This window comes from Phalacrocorax carbo, chromosome 2 (genome assembly GCF_963921805.1).
Source record: "Phalacrocorax carbo chromosome 2, bPhaCar2.1, whole genome shotgun sequence".
Classification (NCBI taxonomy): Eukaryota; Metazoa; Chordata; class Aves; order Suliformes; family Phalacrocoracidae; genus Phalacrocorax; species Phalacrocorax carbo.
The window spans coordinates 113,414,643-113,432,015 of record NC_087514.1 but is presented as its reverse complement, the minus strand read 5'-3'; the positions used below and the strand labels follow the sequence as shown (position 1 = coordinate 113,432,015).

Genomic DNA, 17,373 nt, shown 5'->3' with positions numbered 1-17,373 from the left:
GGAAAGCTGTCTGACAACAGTTCATAGGTCCAAAACTTAAGCATGTGAAACTTCCAGAATCAATAACTCGGGTATCTCCACCAAAACCCGGTAATAAAAAAGATATGTTTGATATCGACTCTTTTAGACGGAGTGGTCCCTAGAAGTGAGGCTACTTTCCCACCTAAAGCCATGGATAAGAAATGGCAGAAAGAAGAAAACAAACAGCTGGTAGTGGTGGCAGCACTACAAAAAACATTTTCATGGCTGGGGGGGACTACTGTTCATCCATCTCTGCTGAAACTACTCTTTCTTTCTGAAGGTCCAGTGCGACGTTCAGCTGACCTCAAAGGTTCGGGTTCCTCGGCAAACCACCTCACATTGCCAGGTCAGTCAGTACCACCTCACTCTGATTTGCTTATATGTGCAGCTTTAGAAATAGGCACTCACAGTGCCTACTGTTTGGGAGATGGACATAAACAGCTGACTTCTTCTCCAGGTATGGCATGACTTTTACACATCACATTAAAAAAGTTGAATCCATTCACTGGGGTTGAACAAATGAACTGGTCTTTTAAATGGTCTTTACCACATTTCAGTTTTTTTAAACAAAACTTAAGTTTTGTGGCTTGCAGTATAGGCTTCACAGGCTATTTTAATTTGATCAGCAAATTAATTTGGGCCTTAATCTTATGGACATGGATACTGAAGGGTAGAAATAAGGCTGTTTTGTGGACCAAGGCACAGGGTTTCTGTGTGCCCTTCCCATCTACCACATCCTGCTGGCTCTATTTTACCACAGTAACAATTTTATTAATCGCTTCATCTTTGTCCCACACAGCTGTCAGAAGAAATGGAGGGTAATATGAAGCAGTTATACAAAATAATGGCTTAGTGTGAACAAGATACTATCTGGCATGTGCACATGCAAGGGCATTCATATATGTGTAATTCACAGTAGGTGAAAGAAGTTTTATTACAGGTATTTTCATCAGTGGCTGCTGTGCCAGCACATGAGGTATTGTGTGGCTCCATATATAAATGCCAGTGTGCAGTTACATGTTTCTGTGCTGTTTCAGTTCTCCAAGCTGTTCATGGCATGATGCTCTTTCACAGCCACCACCTTAGCAGATTGTTTCCCCAGGCACAGCTGCAGCCACCGCATGAGTGTAAGTAAGGAAAAGAATGAGCAGGAATGTGAGGGAGTTCAAAACACTGTATTCCCTTAGTAAAACAATGTGCTCCATGGATTACTGTCCTGCTTGAGAACAAGGATGGACAATCACTGAAAGTAGAATTTAAACCTCTGGCAGTATGCTCACATGAGGACACCCAGGTCTCTAAGCCAAGACATTTTTTAGGAAGAAAGCATGGGATGGGAAATGTCATAAATACATCCTCTTAAATTCTGAAGTTTCTCGTAACTGGCAGTGAAAATAAGTATTACCTGTATATATTGCCTATTTCTCATAGGGTCCCAGTAGTTGTTAAATTCTTATATTTATATTCATATTATTTATATTCATACAGGAGGCTACTACTTTTGATGTTTTCACCCAGGGTTTTCTTGCAGGTGGTATTTAGAGGTCTTGCTCTTTGGAGAGATTTTGGAGAGGTCTTGCTTTTTGGAGGAAAAAAAATGTTTTGTTTTAAGGAAAAATTGTGGAATGAAACATTCACGTCACACTACAGCCATAACTTTCATCTAATGTAAAGAGATCTAATTTCAAAACTAGCTCACTTTTTATACATTTTGGCATGTTTGTATTGGTCCCTTGTTTATTTTTAACAAGCAATTCTTACACAGGGTTTTTAATCCATTTCTCCAACACTATACCACTTTTAACCCATCAATCCATTAATGAGTACATGCAAACAATAAATCCCACATCCCTTCTTATGTGTGATCCTTGTTCTGAGCCTGCAGACCACCATTATAATAAGGTAGAGAATGTAAGTGCAGAAGAGAGCGTTTTGGCATAAGCTACCAGATAGAGCCCCTTCATTATTGCTGACTTGCTAAATGACCTTGCTCAAATCCTTCTTGTGTGCCCCAGTTTCCTCATCTGTCTGGGAATGATAACATTTACCCCCCTTTAAAACTCTCTGATCTAGGGATCTGTTAACTGTTATGATTAGAAAAACAGCAGTAGGGAGGATCCACCTTCAAGAGAGGGAAGCGAGCAACCTAATATTGTCCCTTTTTGCAAAAAGTCACTGTAGATGTGTCGCCACTCAAGCCTCACTTCCAGTAGCGATACTCCCTGTGATGATCTCACACTGAATTACAGGAAGGTGCCCTCTGTCTGGCACTTGGGGAAATGACTAGCTGTGTTTTGACTCTTCGTTAGACACCTCCCACCTCAGTGTTTGTTTTGGCACCGATTGGTTGAGGGACCCAGTGGGTTTTCTCTATTTGGCTCTTTAACACCGGTACCTTCCTACCCATGCCTTGTTACTGTGGCTTATGCAGCAAACTGTTTACTCTGGTACAGCTTGCAGATCAGCCCTTCCCGTGCAGCTATTTACAGTATGTGATGGGGAGTACATAATGGTGCAATATTTTCCATGTATATAGTACAGTGACGCATTTTGTTTACAGCTATTATGGTGTTGTTCCTTTATGCTTTATATATCAAGTGTCAGGGGGTTGCTTTTGCTGGAAGCAGCCACTAATTAATGTGTAGTTAAGAAACAGTCTGCTGTAAACACACACACTATTTTCTAATTGAGAAAATGTTATTGTCTTGCTGTTTTTTCTGCAAATCGCATGCGGTGTCTTGAATAAAAAGAGGAAACTTTATTGCATTTGGTTTAGTCTCACTTCTGAAAGAGTGAGGCTGACAAGAACAAGCATGTGTGCATGCATGATCCTGTCCATCTCTTTGCTGGCAGGGTGGTCAGTCCTTCTCATCGCTAACTTTTGAATCTATGCCTTGCCAATTTAAAGTGCTTGAGAGGAAGAAACACCCAAGAGGTCACAAAGCTGGGGAACTTTTTCGAGGTTAGGTGGCTGCATGCAGGAGAGCCCGGCCAGTGCTCTGGCCAAGCCACCTGGGCTTGGCCGTTGGTGAAACCAGAGTTCTCCTGCAGCTAAGCCGCATCTCAGTGCCGCAGGGAGCCCGGCTGCTGTGGCACGTCTGCTGCCTCCTGGAATGACTCCTTTCTCTCAGTGCAAAGAGGTTGAACCAGCCATTTCTCCAAGGAGCCTGCACTTCGAGTGGTGAGGAAGCACAGCAGGGGCATTGATGTACCCAGAAGTATTATTTGCAGTCACTGAGTGACCACATTTTTCTCTCTGTGGCTTGGAAGCATTTGGAAGGTTACTTGTGCCAGGTCCCTGGGGTTGCTCATAGGCCTCAGTGGCTGGGACCAGCCTCCACTGGGACCCCCAGCCCCAGCGTCTCCTGCCAAGGGCCCAGGGGTCGTGTCTCAGCTCAGCCTGGGGCCTCCAGTCCCTGCCTGAGCCATGCTGTAGGTGTGCCCGTCTCTGCCCCTGCCTCCTGGATGGGGCTGTCCCCTGCACTGCAGAGACCTGCCCTCCCGGATGGAGCCCTCTGCCCTAGGTCAGAGCTTGTCATGCAGAACCCAAGGTGTAACATAACATATCTCCTTGCCCTCTCCCTCTCCCCCTCCCTCCCCTCCCCTCCCCTGAAAAACCAGGGTGTTTTCAGCTTCAAAAACACTTTCAAGGACACATAACACAAAGGTTACAAATGGAAACAGGATATTATTTTTATTTGTATTTTTCTGAATCTGTTTCAGAGCCAGTGCTCACAAGCATTAACACATCGCACATGTGTAGCCAGGAGCAGGCTGATGTATTCTTCAGTTCAGCTTAAAAAAATATCCCTTGCAGTCTGGCAAAGGCAAGTCACAGAGCTGCGGAAAGTAGCAGCAGGAACACTGGCCAAGTAGTCCCTGTTTCCTGAAGAGTGAGAATGTGAAGAATGAGGATCAGGACCAACCACATGCAAAAGAAGAAGAAGAAGAAGACGTAGTGTCTGGCACCGTGCGGTATTTTCCAAAGTATTACTGGTGGTGATGACAAGCTTAATTTTGGCATTCCAAAACTTCTTCCACCACTGTCCTTCTTGGCCGATGATGCATGAAAAGTGCTCTTGCACCTACCCTGCGCTTGTATTGCATGCAGGGAGCTCCTGATGGTGCAGCAAGCCTGGAGCCCTTCCAAGCACAGGCTGTTTTGCACAAGCAAGAAGACCCAGGGAAATGGAGCCAAGGGAAGAGCAGAGCTCGCTTCTGCTCCAAACTTGCAATGGGCAAGAGAGCCAGAGGGAGCCAGGGCACAAGTGGCACCTTGGAGGTGCAAGAGCAGCAGGCGAGAACCAGGCGAAAAGGGCCCAGAGGAGCCCTGACAAGGGGCTGTGCTCAGTGCTACAGAGGACAAGAAGCAGCCCCCAGGGGCCACCGTGGGGGCCTGCCCTGGGCGTCAAGAAAGCTTCCTCCCCCCAGATGCGGGGCACAAGGGCCACCTTCGTGGAGCACGAGCAGCAGGCACCTCGCCTCGCCAAAATGGCCCAAAGGAGCCCTGGCAAGGGACCGTGCTCATCGCTGCAGAGGAAGGCAAAAACCCCCAGGGATGCTTGCTAGCCCACCATGGGGGAAAAAAAGCCTTCCTCCCCCCAGCTGCAGGGCACGAGAGGCCACCTTCGTGGTGCACGAGCAGCAGGCAGTGACCCAGCTAAAAGGGACCAGGGGAGCCCTGACAAGCGGTCATGCTCCATGCTGCAGAGGAAGGCGAAAAACCCCCAGGGACCAGTGCCAATCTGCCCTGGGGGAAAATTCCTTCCTGACCCCAGCACTGGCGATCGGCTACTCCCTGAGCATGTGAGCGAGACCTGTCTCCTTGTCCCACAAGCTGGTCATGCCTCCCAGGAGATGCCCAAGCCCTATTCTCCCTCAGCCTGGAGCCATCTTCAGGGGCTTCTGAGAGTGGCCAGATGCCCCCGGCCTGACTGACCGTGGGGGCAAGAATCCTTCCTGTGCCTGCTGGGACACCAGTGGGTACTCCAAAGCACTGGGACCCCTTGCAACATCTCTGCATCCCTTTCCTTGACACTGCTGCCCCTGGTTCCCCAGGGGATGAGGACGGTGAGCTCTGCAGTGCTCCTCAGGAAGGCATTGCCTTGGTCTTCCACTGCTATCCAGCTGAAAAGGCCTGATAGCCTTGGGTACCTCCAGGGGTTGGTGGTTCTTCTCATCTCCCAAGGGGCTTGCATCTGTTCCCTGAAGGCTGAAGCAGGATTTCCATCTAGCAGATGGGCTTTGAACATGGCCCCACTGGGAGCTGGCCTTGCAGCAGAAAACCTCCAGCGTCCTCATCCAGTGTCTTCCTCTGTCAATTCCTCCAAGTAATTCCACTGGTTCCTCAAGGTCTTCCTCTCAGATGTCTTCAGGCTGCCCCCAGGCCAGCACTGGCAGCGGCCACTGGACACTGCTCCCTTTTATCCTGTCCCGGGGCATTGTGACTGCTGCGTTGCTGGGTGGTGGCCCTGTGACACGGGGATGATGGGGCCCTCCATGTGCAGCCCCACCCAGCAGCCCTCTGCCCAGCACCTTTCGGAGGAAGGCTTTTGGGGTGCTGGCCCTGGGGCAGTCCCTGTGCTCAGTGGTCTTGGTGGCCATGCACTGGGCACAGCTGCTGAGTGTCCCTGACACGTCCTCTGCCACTTGGCTCCCAAGGACAAACCTGGTGCTGTTACTCTTCTGTCAAGCCATGGCAGAAACCAACCCTGCAGCCCAGAGACCACCCCTCTTAGCTGTCCCTCTGCACCAGAGCTAACATCCATGACACCCGCAGCAAGGAGGACCAGGGACTTGATGTTGCTGGACACAAACCCTTTTCCAGGGGTGCAATGGGGGTGATTTCTGCAGCCACAGCCTGGATTGAAAGGCAAAGTGTAACCAGAGCCATAGGCTGGGATGGACAGTGCCAACAAACTGCCATGGAAATAACACAGGCTTTGAAAAACCAGTGAGCGGAGGTGACAGTGGTGTGGTGGAAAGGTTGGTCTCTTTTAGACCTAGAACATTTGGATCCATGCCCAAAGCACAGCCAGGCAAATGGTAACTCTTCCAAACTGTAAAAACAGCCCATTGCTGCTATCGCCGTCACGTCCCCTTCTCCCACTGAAACCAAGCTGCACAGCTCCTCTGTTAAACACACCTATTGGCCACGTTTATACAGGATACGAAGCATACTTCAGCCAAAGGGTGGGACTTTCAGAGCTCATTTGTGACTTTAACCTTTCTCAGAGTTATTTGCCTACTTCCATTTGTGGAAATATGTTCATATCTTATCTAAAACCCTGGCAAATCTCCTTTTCCTTTAGGATTTCTATTTGGAGTACTGAAAGATTAAGAGAGGTACTATTGTCATTTTGTACGTTGGTGCCAAAATTGGTATGTACCTTCAGTCTATGTAAATAAGGGCATCTGCACCATAGACATTCACTTTGTTGCAGTGACAACAGAGGTGAAAGGCAGGGGTTTGGTTCCCTCTGCATGAACTTTGCAGTGGGGTAGGGAACATGCATGATTTCCTCACCATTCCTTGCCAGTGCACCAAGGGATGTTTCCTACTACACTGTCAGGGGAGGTTCGGACTTGACACAAGGAAACATTTCTTTACTGAGGGGATGGTCAAACCCTGCAACAGGCTTCCTGGAGAGGTGGTTGATGCCCCAAGCCTGTCAGTGTCTAAGAGGTGTTTGGGCAATGCCCTTAATACCGTGCTTTAACTTTTGGTCAGCCCTGAAGCAGTCGGGCAGTTGGACCAGAAGATAATTGTAGGTTCCTTCCAGTTGTACTGTTCTGTTCTGTTCTATTCTATTCTATTAAGTATTTCTGGTAATACCCATGAACACAGTTTGCTACAAGCTGTGTTACACCTTCATACTCCTGAAAGTTGGATCTTGTGCAGTGTTATGGAGCAGGGACTTGCAGAGTTCAGGTTGTAACATAGGGCTAGGTTTAATGTGGGGGCTGGCTGGGCATAGAGGAGAGCATAATATGCATTCAGTGGATTAAAAAACATACCTGGGTAGAAGAAAAACTATAATTCATTGCTAAACCCTCAGCTTATGTCACAGTGACTGGCCAAGAAATAGTTGTCTTTGGACTCTCTCCTTGAGATGTCTCATTGGAGAGAACAGTGAATTTTGTATAAACACACAGATCTTTCTTAACAGTCCTAGGAGACTGCTTATCCCCAAGTTTAGAACATTTTCTGAGAGTCTCTAATGCAACACAGTCTGGGTTCTCCTGCTGTTTTGTCCTGCAGATCTTCCTGATAATTACAGCAGAAAACCTCCTTTGTTGACAAAGGTGGCAAGAGGGAGAAAGAATAATTCCTCCCGTATGTGGTCCCTTGACTTAACAGCAGAATACTGAATTAGGAACAGCAATATCCCTAGCTTTCCCGTGTCATCTCCTAGTAAAAATGCCCAGTGAAATAATTCCCTTACCTCACTGGTGAATTTTTTAGCTAAATCAATAAATCAGCTTTACTGATCACATAAGCCTTTCATCTTTCCTGTTGTCCTTCTTTTAGGATTTTCTTTATCCTGCCTGCATAGTAGTTGAAGGCAAAAGTTGTAGCAGCTCTGCAGCAGGCTGAGGGGCACGGAGAGGTGGCAGAAGTCTGTCTTCAGGATGTCCCTGCAGGCCACTAACCACAGCTGGTTTGGTGAGGGAACACATTAATGCCTTGTGCGTGATGTGCCAGGGGTGCTTAGTGCTTGTGTCTGGAGATGGCTAAGAAGTACTTCTGTCTGGACCAAGCTGTGTCCCAGACACTACCTCCACCCTGGTGCCTCTGCAAAGCCACAGCATCCCCTCGCGAGGCAAGGACAGCTGGGAGAGACAGCAATATCTCAGTCTTCATCCTCAGCCACACTCATCTGCATTGTCTTGTAGTGCTGAGGCCAAAGTGGCCTCCTCCAGCCTCAGCGCTGCCCTGTGAACCAGGTGTGTTTCACTGCTGGACCTCCCTCTGTGCAGAGGTGGTAGGGAGCCATGGCTGGGTCTTCTTCCAGAAGCAGTGGCAGCAGCACAGCAGGGGACCACCTCCAGTTCGGGGGCAGATGGAAAGCTGACCAGCCTGTATGGGTTTTCCCCCTTCCAGTTTCCTGTTTTCTTCCCCTGATTCCTTTTTCTTTCCCTTCAGTACTAAGTGCCAGCAGTGATGGCTCAAATCCCGTTTAAAGATGTGACTGCTCAGTTAACTGTGTTCTTAATTTTATCAGAGGCAAATTGTTCCCTAACAGGTGTTCATGAGTAAAAACCGTGCTATTCACTCAGTGACGGTAGCAATGACATTAAAGAAAATGACACTTCAATGGCTTTTTTTGAGGGGATGTCCCTTTGGAATGAATGGAAATGTTTATATCTATCTGCTTTAAAATTCTTGAAAAGGAGGATATCAGTGTTTTGCCTTGTCTTGTTTTGTTTGTTCAGAAAGGAATTGCTACATAACAACAAGAGCAGTTATAACAACTTTTAGTAGTAGTTTGAAATTACTATATAGTATTTTTGTCAGTAAGCATCATTAGCAATAATTTCCTTCTTACTGCAATGGGGCAAAAACTATTGCAAATCAGTATATTTCTAGGGAAGTCAGTGGATCCAGGAAAATTCCAGCTAAAATTTTGACTACAGTTTACAATAGTTCTTGTGGACTGTGGTGATGCATCCCCTAGCTTCAAGCTCACATGAAATGTCTATTATGATCATTTAACAGAGGGCAGACTCCTCATTAAACATATTTATCCTGTTCAGGTTATCCATGAGATTGAAGCTCTTGGCATTGTCTGGAGTGTTAGTTCAAGTGATCATCCGTAAAATATAACCTGGGTTTTGATGGCCTCTCTTGTTGACCTCACCGAGTAGATGCATGACACATCTTAGGAACAGTTTAAAGGGCAGAACTTGTGTCAGTATTTGGTACTCCTGTGGTTTCTTGACTCATGGATGAATGGTTTAAACTGGGGAAAATCCAGCATTTTTGTTCACCTGCGCTTCTGTATATGTGCCTACACTTCCAAAGCAGTCTCTCATGCATTAGTTATGTTTGCTTATAGGAGCATCCGTCACTGCTAGTAAAAAATAATATTTTCTGGTGTAGTCCCTCAAGCTATTAATCTAATTGGAGTTGCATGGAGTGTAGTAGACTGCTTTTGTATTACGCATGGCAGGGGCAAGAGGGATGGAGAAATGAACAATTCTTTTTCCTTCATATAAGCATTGTACAAGTTGCATTGTTCTCTGAAACCTGTTAGTTGGTCTGCTGTAAATATACTTGCAGATATCCTCAGGTCCTACTCCACTTTGACACAATACCTGTAGTTAAACCTAAGGCGCATCAGATCCAACCTACAGGCTTTTACCAAAAACTTAGAAGCAGAATTACAAGCTTCACACTCCCTTCTGCTTGGCAGAGCTCTTTGAAAATACAGACATCAGTTAAAGGTGTGCATCCATCAGGAAGGGCAGAGGGAGGTATGCGGTTGGCAGCCCTTAACTGTGGTGCTGCAAGCAGAACCTGAGGGCTAGTGCAGGGTGACATCTTCCCAGCGGTCTATATTCATTTTTCTTTTGCATTTGTCTACTACGTGTCAGCTCTGGCATTCATTCTTTCATCTGTGATGACCATTATATCTTAAGCAAACCAAGGCATGATGGTGACATAGGGCAGGTGTTTACACCAAGCAGCTAGAAGTAGTCCTGCCCTCTCTCAGGAATCAGAGTCATATCAAAGAAAGGATAAGAGGAAGGTTGCTGTCCTAGCCAAATCTGAGGTTTGCATGGCCTGCTGTTCTGTAAGTGGCATCAAGGTTATAAACTTGTAATACTTGCATCACTCCATGCATGAAGCTCCTGAGAATCACAACCTACTGAAGTCCACAAAAACCCTGTGAAGTAAGGATTCTCATTTTTATTCCTGTTTTACATGTGGAGAAGCTGGGGTGAATGTTATGGTCCAGGTCACCCAAGAAGTCAATGAGAAACCTGGGAACAGAACTCTAGAGTGCCAAGAAAGAGTCTTCTCCCCATCACTTTGAGTCACTAAAGCCTGAAGAAATGAAATGTCATAGATCCCCTTTATCAACTCCTGTATGAGGATGATAAACAGCACTGTCAGTGTTCTGGATAAACCCCCGTAAACCTATTAGGCAAGCCATCTCTGCTGGCAACAACTCCAGTAAAATTCCAGTTAACAATGAACATTCCCCCATGCTGAGCAATGGAAAATCCAATAACAGTTTGGCTGAGTCCGTGCTGAGTACAGAAAATTGAATTAATCTGAAAAGTGAGTATGCTTCAAAGAACAGTAACTCACCTGGATATTTTTCAATCTTTTAATGAATGTCAATCTAGTCTAGTTGAGAACAGGAAAGACTATGACTATGCAGAAATCTAGATGTGTATTTCTAAAGTTTATTAAATCCATAACATTTTAGAGTACAATTAATCACTCAAGGAGTTAACAAGATGAGAGTGTGACTGTTCTAGCATTTGCTGCTCAGTTCACACAGGGGAATCTTTTCCGCTTCTTAGGATTCATGCTGAGAGCAATGACTTTTCTTTTAAAGTGCTTATCATGCTAATTATTGACTTACCACTTGGTTATTTTTCAAATAATAACTAAGCGTAAGACGAATATATTTTGATCATAATCATGTTTAAGTTTTGATTCTACTCATGTAAAGATGTAAGAAAGCAAGACATAGATTCAAATAAACATAGTCAAGAAGTTGAGAATAGACAGATTCATATGTAAGCCCTCCTGTGACTTTCACAATGGCCTGTAGTTTCCTGGGAAATCATACGAAACCTGTCAGATCCATGTATTCCTGAATTCTGGGAAATGTGATCTCAATCAGATTTATTGCCTTAAAATGACCTTGTTCAATGACATTTTGAAAACAGTGAGGTGTTTAGCTATTGGCCTGATTTTGGCTGGGATAGAGTTAATTTTCTTCCTAGTAGCTGGTATAGTGCTGTGTTTTGGATTTAGTGTGAGAATAATATTGATACACTGATGTTTTAGTTGTTGCTGAACAGAGCTTACACTAAGTCAAGAAGTTTTTTCAGGTTCCCATGCTCTGCCAGGTGCACAAGAAGCTGGGAGGGAGCATAGCTGGGACAGCTGACCCCAACTGACCAAAGGGATATTCCATACTGTATGACATCATGTTCAGAATATAAACTGGGGAGAGTTGGCTGGGGGGCAGCGATTGCTGCTTGGGGACAGGTTGGTTATCAGCTGGCAGGTGGTGAGTGGTTGCATCACTTGTTTTTCCTGGGTTTTGTTCCTCTCTTTTTTTTTTTTTTTCTTTTCCTTTTGACTACAATATTATTGTTGTTGTTGTTGTTGTTATTGTATTTCAATTATTAAATAGTTCTTAACCCACAAGTTTTCTTACTTTTGCCCTGGCAATTCTCTCCCCCACCCCACTGGGCAGGGGAGGGTGAGCAAGCGTCTGTGTGGTGCTTAGTTGCTGGCTAGGGTTAAACCACGACAGCTATCTACATGTAGATAGGTAAGTATGAAGTTGCTTTTTCATTTAGTCTTTTGGCACTTTCATCTTCTGTCTCAACTGTTGTTTCCTAACCTTGAGAATGTTCCTTGGGATTCACCGTGTTGGTGTAGTCTTCTGGGATGTCTGAATAAGGGCATGATTTCAAGATCAAGTATTCTGAAGTGCTTAATTGCCCAAATTTCAATTTTGGAGATGCCTATGTTTCATTCTAGAGTTTTACATCTATATTTATGATTTATATTTTCATATTTTTTTTCCTAAACCTTTTCCTAACCCTCTGTAACCACCCATTGACCCAAAAGAGTCCTGGCTCTCAGGCTGAGGAACCCTCCTTTGCAGACAGGCTGTGCCAAGTGGGATGGAATTCTGCTTCTGAGGAACTCACGTCTTGTCCACTAGTGGGTCAACGCTAGGCATGGTAACCATCCTGTTCTTCCTTTGTCACTGCCAGCCATCAAACCTCAGCTGCGTCACACTAGGAGGCCCACTCACAGCTCAGCAGATTATTTCCCAGCCTTCCACAAGAAATCGGAGGAACATCCTGTGAGATGTAATGTGCTTGACCAGAGGGGAAGGATGAAGAAGATCCAACATATTTCCCAGAGCTGGAATAGGAAATAGCAGAAGAGATAAAGAGGCATCTTCTTGAATGACACTCCTCGCAGGTGGACGGAGTACATTGTGTAACCATTGCGCAGGCCATGCTTTGTTGTACAGCAGCTGCAATTCTAGATAGAAGCAAGTGTATAGCTAAACAATATAGTGGGCATTTTGTTAGATATGTTCTCAATAGCCACCTTATTATTGCAGCATATGCCCACTTAGTACTAAAATATTGGGCTGTTACTTTACAAGAAGTAATTAGATACCACCATCTCCTGTCAAATTAAAGAAGCCAGTGCTTTCCTAGACTGTTGGCCTCCTTATAGACTTCTCAATGTTTTCTTCGGCCAAACACAGGTAACACAACAACTCCTGTTTCAGAGAGCATGGGAAAGTTTTTTCTTGCCTAGCTGTACTGACAATAAATGTCCTCCCGTCGTAGTGTGATACGTATTCAGGAGGAGGAAGGTAGGAGGCTTGAGGACAAAGAGTCCTCTCTCTTCACTCACTGGAAAAAAGAAGACATAGTACAGCATTAAAATTGTTCTTTGCATGAACTCTGATGAATGTTAAATAACATTGTTGTTTGTATTAATTTAGTTGAGTTTGATCCCATGTGTTCCTTTGGTGCACAGAGTGTCCCGTGGGCCTGAGTTTCACAGCTGAACATGCCCCCCCTGAAAAAGTTCCTCTTGCCCCCAGATTTTACACCATGAGAAACAGTGGCAAATAACTCTGCACATTTTCTCCAGGCCCCTGCTGATTTACATACCACCTCAGCTCTCCCTTTCCAGGCCAGTGAGGTCTGCCTTGCTTGTAGTCTCCTCGCAAGCAGACCTACTGTACTTTTTATCTTCCTTACTGCTTTTCTCTATACCTTCTTCTTTTAATCTCTTTTTGAAAGGAGAGGGTGAGCACTGCACAGAGTACTCAAGATGCGGGTATACCAGAAATTCATAATATATGTAATGACACTTTTTGTTTCAGATTCCATGCCTTTCTGAGTAGTTTTTAAAGTTGTACTTCCCTTTTTGAACCTCCTTGAGCACTGAGTAGTAGTTTCGGTAGAATTATCTATAAAAAATCCTAATTAATTTATAGCCCAAATGCATGTAAGGAGTTGGCGAGTTGAGATTGCCTCTTCCTATATGCATTGTTCTGCACTTACCAGTATTGAATTGGTGTTTTTGCCAATTCCACTGAAGTAAGCTGCTGCTGCTGTTTCTTCTGCTGCTGCTTCTTCTTCTTCCTTTTTTTTTTTTTAACATTACATCCTTCAATCCTTCATTACTGTTCCCTGCTTGTTTTCTTCTTCCATCAACATCTTTTCCAAATCATATCTTCTGGATAAGCATGTTGAACATCAGAGAGGACAATGTTCCTTTACTATAAATGCTGACCATTTCATCCCACTCTTTGTTTTTTTATTCTTTCTCACATTGTTAACCAGTTATTTACACATCTTAATATCACATGTTACAATATTCTTTCAATCCATGACAGCTCAGTAGCTTTGACAGCCCAGTAGCTTTGACAGCCTTTGGAGCAGGATCTTGTCAAAATGGAGAACTGCATACTATTACTGGCTTCTCCAAGGAAGCCTCAAAGATTTGTGAGGCAAAATTTCTTCTATAAAAACTAGGCTGATCCCTCACTGTTATAAGTATCCTTGCTACCTACCAAATCTAGTACTTGTTTTCTAAAAGTTCACTCACTGTGAATTTGCATTCTGTTATACACTACAGGTTTGTGACTATGTCCAACACCAAAACTACACCAGCCAGCATATGTAGGACTGCTGTGTGACAGGTACATTAAAATCATGGCTGGTTGTTGCACAAAAAGAGCCGGGGTGTTTTTCCAGTGTTACGGATGCCCCTCACTTCCTTAGACAGGATCACTGCAATTCCGGGCACACTCGCCCTGAGGTCTGACACCTTTCCACAGTGTTTTGCTAGACATCTCCATTGCCCAAGTGCTCTGATGTCACCTTGTTTCAGTTATTTTTGTCTGTTTTACCCTGTGGTTCATGTTTGTGGCATTGACCTCAGCCACCATCAGAGCTTGTGACTCCAGCAGCCAGCCGGGCTGGGTCACTGCCTAAACCAAAAGCAAAGAGGAATGCACTTCAAACCTCCTGCTTATGAGAAGTGATTTATCTCTAGGAATTCCCTGAGAACTGTATTTTGCTTGTAGAATACCCTGAAATGTTTACACATATTGTATAGAAATGCAAAATTATACTATCCTTCCAAACACATTTTCTGTCTGTGTCATTTCCTTCCCTGTATGACACCTTTGGTTACACTTTACCTAACAGAGTCTTACCTGACTGTACTCTGGACAAGTGCAAAGCACTGGGTCACTTGCAGAAGTTAAAATGGGAACCTCTTTTTTTTTTGCCTTTCATTATTACTGACAGTTTATTGGGTTATTGTTTTTGTGTCACTAGCATCTCACAAAGGGAGTGATTTTTGCCTTTGCTCTCCTGGTCCACACTCTCTCCTTTGCTGTGAAACATAGATAAGTTGCCATCTTAAATTTACTGCTGTGTAGTCAAGGCACAGAGAAATGAAATGACCTGCCCGAGGCGTCATGGGGAGTGTATATGGTTCCTACAAATTTAATGTAGTTCTGATCAGGTTCCTCTTTGCTCTCACTTTTTTTCTCCAGCCAAGTCCATGCTGTGCCAAGTTGCTGTCTATTAGAGTCCCCTCTAGAAAGTGTCTGTTCACCTAAGTGGTTTACAGGGGTTTTGGTGTTGTTTTTTTTTTTTTCCTGGAGATGGGGAAGGTGAAGAATGCTGGCACATACTCACCGGTATTGGAAAGATATCTCAGGATGTCTCTTCCCTCTTCCAGTGCCTGGGGCTTTTGGCCTAAATGAAGTACTGCAAAGTGGGTGAGAGGATGTTTGTGCAAACTGCTCCTTGTAAATATCGGATACTTCACAAAAATAATTCCTAAGCAAAACTAGTTGTGCTGATGGTATCCAGCCTGGTGTGCAGGGCTGAGCGATATGGAGATGATGGGCTCATCCTCTCAGTCCAACCCTGACATCTAGTGTACACCAAAGGGAGATTTTCCAGGTGTGAGGTTCAAAAATTAACTCTGTGTTATTTGGGGGAGGTCTGGCTTTGCAATGCACTTGACCTTTTTTTGCATTGATGATTTCTGAGATAACCACTTGTTGCCAGCATAGAAATAATTCTGAGTAATCTGTCCCTCTTGGAAACTCTTATGACCTCAGACTTATGATGCCATTTAGACATGTTATGGATTACTTGTTGCAACTATCAACACTTGCAAATTTAGCTTCTTTTTCTGTTTAGCCCATTTGTGAATTGAGTCTTTGCTCTAATGACTGGATTGCTTTGCTACGGCAAGAGTCTGGTGCTCTGTTTTCTGAGAGTTGCTTGTTTATTTTTTTAGAAAAGGATTAAAGTCTGAATTAAAAATCTGACTGTTAAAATCCACAGTGAGTGAGGCATAGAGAGACTCTTGAGTATTCATTCCTTATATTTTGTGTATTCCCCTGTCTACACGAACAGGGATTGGAAAGGAAGGTTGTCTCCAAAGTCCTCAAGGGAAATTGCAGCAGCCAGAGCAGAGATGGAGGAGGAAGGGGAGGAGAGGGGAGGAGGAGTTGGGGCTCAGCAGCTTAAATGGACCTTTCCAATTCTTTAGGTCATGAGGTAGACAGTTGGGTTCGTAAAGCAAATTTGGTTCTGGATCGGTCATGTCTCCACCTTCATTCTCCTTGTTGGGATCTGTTGATCACTTCTGTGGCTCAGGTACCTGGCCAGCACAAGTCCTTCTGGCCAATCCCTCACTATTCTTCTGCATGTACTCCTCCCTTTACACCAAACTTTTCTCCTGATCTCTCATGGGCCTGCTAAGCATCACTTGGTATGCATCCTGGGTTATAGTCACAGAATCACTGAGGCTGGATGGCACCTCTAGAGTTGATCAGTCCAAATAAGGTCCCCCAGAGCAGGTTACTCAGGGCTGTGTCCAGTTTGGTTTTGAAAATCTCCAAGGATGGAGACTATACAACCTCTCTGGACTATCTGTGCCAGTGCTCAGGAGTAAAAACTTGTTTTCTAACTTGTAAGTGGCATTTAATGTATTTCAGTTTGTGCCTATTGCCTCTTGTCCTGTCAGTGGATACTACTGGGAAGAGCCTGGCTTACTCTTCTTTACTACTCCCATCAGACATCTATATACATTGATAAGATCCCTTTAAGCTTTCTTTTCTCCAGGCTAAACAGAATACAGAAAAACAAACCTGGGTTACGTATAACTTTGTCTCAGACCCTAAGACCACCTGGGGGCCTAAAGCTTACTTTGAAGGCTGGACAGGACTTGACAGCTTAGAAGAACCCAAAGCTCATGGCAATGTTTCTCATGGTTGTAAATACACAGCTTGCATTTTACAGGATCATTGCACCTGTAAGAATAAGCACAAATGGTCCATCAAAAGCAGTTGTTTTGTTTCTGGAACGTGCTGTCTAATTTTGCTGCTACTTGTCCATCTGTCCAGTCTGTGTGTCTTTTCAGGATTCTTCAGGATGTCGGGTATAAGGGTGGATTAAGCTTCCCTTCACAGCTCCTGGGTCTGACAGGCTGACATGGGTTCCTCCCGCAGGACCAGGGGCCAGTACCGTGGAATAGAAACTGGCTTTTATGTTCACTGTCTCTTTGTAGAGCTACATCTCCAGAATACTGGTATTTCTGTTTGCACCACCTCACTCTTAAAAGGCCTATGGCTTTTTTAAGGATATTAGGAACAGAATCATATGTGTTTATAAACTCATCTAAATACAAGTGAGAAGCCAAAATTTCTAATGTGCTCCACTGATGTCTACTTTTGATTTTTGCTTGTAGACGCAATTGCTGGGCAGTCTGCATACAAAAGTACTGTAAGGTCATGCATACAAAATGTAAATTCAAAAGGTAGGAATGGCATAGGGCATGCAGGAAGATAATCTGTTATGATATCTAAAGACATCTATTAATTTAAGTGGTCAAAGCATTATACAATTGTCAATTTATTTACCAGTAAGGCAAAATTTCAACCAGACAAAATTTCAGTGTAAGTGGTGCTAAACTCAATGCATGCAAATGTGGTTTTATCTGTGAGTTAGTGATAGCATCATGAGTGTTGCTTTGGAATTGTTTCTGCTGCAGCTTAGCTGGGCAGATCCCTTAACCTATGGACTTCATTG

General features: G+C 44.5%; 1 protein-coding gene across 4 annotated transcripts in view; it reads left to right on the top strand.

Annotated features, from left to right (window-relative positions):
• The window catches only part of PDE1C (phosphodiesterase 1C), a 443,066-nt gene that overhangs the window by 407,330 nt on the left and 18,363 nt on the right, over positions 1 to 17,373 (top strand). For 2 of the 4 annotated variants that reach the window (XM_064443899.1, XM_064443901.1), the window contains exon 18: positions 302 to 367. In XM_064443899.1, the coding sequence (XP_064299969.1) occupies positions 302 to 367 (66 nt within the window). Of the gene's footprint in view, positions 1 to 301; positions 368 to 11,994; positions 14,643 to 17,373 lie in introns of those variants that run through there. The other 2 variants (XM_064443904.1, XM_064443900.1) reach the window with 2 other exon arrangements.